Genomic DNA, 1,212 nt, shown 5'->3' with positions numbered 1-1,212 from the left:
TCTGGGCGCAGCTCCCGCGGCCCGCCCTGCTGCCCCTGCTGCTGCCGCAGGTAGCGCCACCACCGGCCGCCTGGCCGGGAGCAGAGGCGGCCGAGTCGGCACGCCAGGAGGCGATGAAGGCGTCGCCGGCGAACTTCAGGATGTCGCCGCCGTGAGCGACCACGATCTGCGGGGTGCGGTGGGGGTCTGGGTGACACCACCCACTGCAGGGCGGTGGGCGGAGAGGCAAGCGCCGCCTCGATGAGCGAGCGAAAGTAGCGGTTGATGTAGGTCTGCAGCAGCTCGGCACCCTGAGCACCATGCCGCTCGGATAGCAGCTCAGAGAGGCGCGAGAAGCCAGAGATGTCGATGAACGCCAGAGCACCCTCGTAAACCTCAACCTGCGAGGCGGCCGGCGCGGTCGGCGGCAGGTGGCTCTGTGCGCACCTCGCTGGGAACGGCGCACCGATGGACTGCGAAGGCTGGCGGCGTGCCGGCTCGGGTGCTGCAGTCGCCTCACCAGGCACCGCGGCACCAACCGCTCCAGCGCTCGGGTCTCCAAGCTGCTGCTGCTCATTCGTGGAGCATTGAAAAATGTCAACTCTCTGTCTCGTTCAATCACCCTATCTGTCAACCTCTCACAGGCCAGCGCACAGCGCCATAGGAGGTATTTTCTTCTCAATAACAAGGCTGTGAAGGGCATAAGCCCTACTGTGTGAATTCGCGGAGCGAAGAAAATTTTATACGGAATACGTCCATTTTTGGAATACGGCGTATTCCATGGAATACGTGGAATACGGGTGGAATACGGCAGAATACAGGCCTCTGGGAGGTCATTTGGAATAGAGCTCTACGTGGAAAACGTATTCACACAGTAGGGGTATAACCATGGTTGCGTGCAGACAATGGAGATAGAGCAGCCCCGGAGCGGAGGCCCGCCCGGGGTATTCAGTGTGTCGCGGGTGCCTAATCGGGATTAATTCCGTCGGGCGCCCACGAATTTACGTTTGCCGTCGGTGTTTCGCAAGCGCATAGCACCACCCGTCGGTGTTACGGCTTGTGCTATGCCTGCTTTGGAGCCCGACGGGAACGCGGGAGCTATGGTCTCCCACCCTCCTCCCCTATAGCCTCTCACAGTCTGGCGACAGTGGGGGGTGAGTGCGAATTTCCGCAGTGTGTGCGTCGTCTCGCTTTGATAACACGCGGATGGTCCAAACCTTTACAGCTCAGCCC

The 1,212-nt window shown here is 61.2% G+C and overlaps 1 protein-coding gene across 1 annotated transcript; it reads right to left on the bottom strand.

Moving 5' to 3' along the window:
• Positions 1 to 63: 63 nt before the first annotated feature.
• Positions 64 to 556, bottom strand: EMIHUDRAFT_125306 (hypothetical protein; the record flags this gene model as incomplete). Its single annotated transcript, XM_005757457.1, has 3 exons — positions 64 to 166; positions 198 to 380; positions 446 to 556. Coding segments are annotated over 3 exons (397 nt in total), but the record flags the coding sequence as incomplete, so codon positions are not given.
• Between the last annotated feature and the right edge of the window lie 656 nt (positions 557 to 1,212).

The sequence above is a fragment of the Emiliania huxleyi genome, assembly GCF_000372725.1.
Source record: "Emiliania huxleyi CCMP1516 unplaced genomic scaffold EMIHUscaffold_9000, whole genome shotgun sequence".
Lineage (NCBI taxonomy): Eukaryota > Haptophyta > Isochrysidales > Noelaerhabdaceae > Emiliania > Emiliania huxleyi.
Note: the sequence above shows the minus strand (reverse complement) of the source record. Positions and strands in the feature narration are given on the sequence as shown.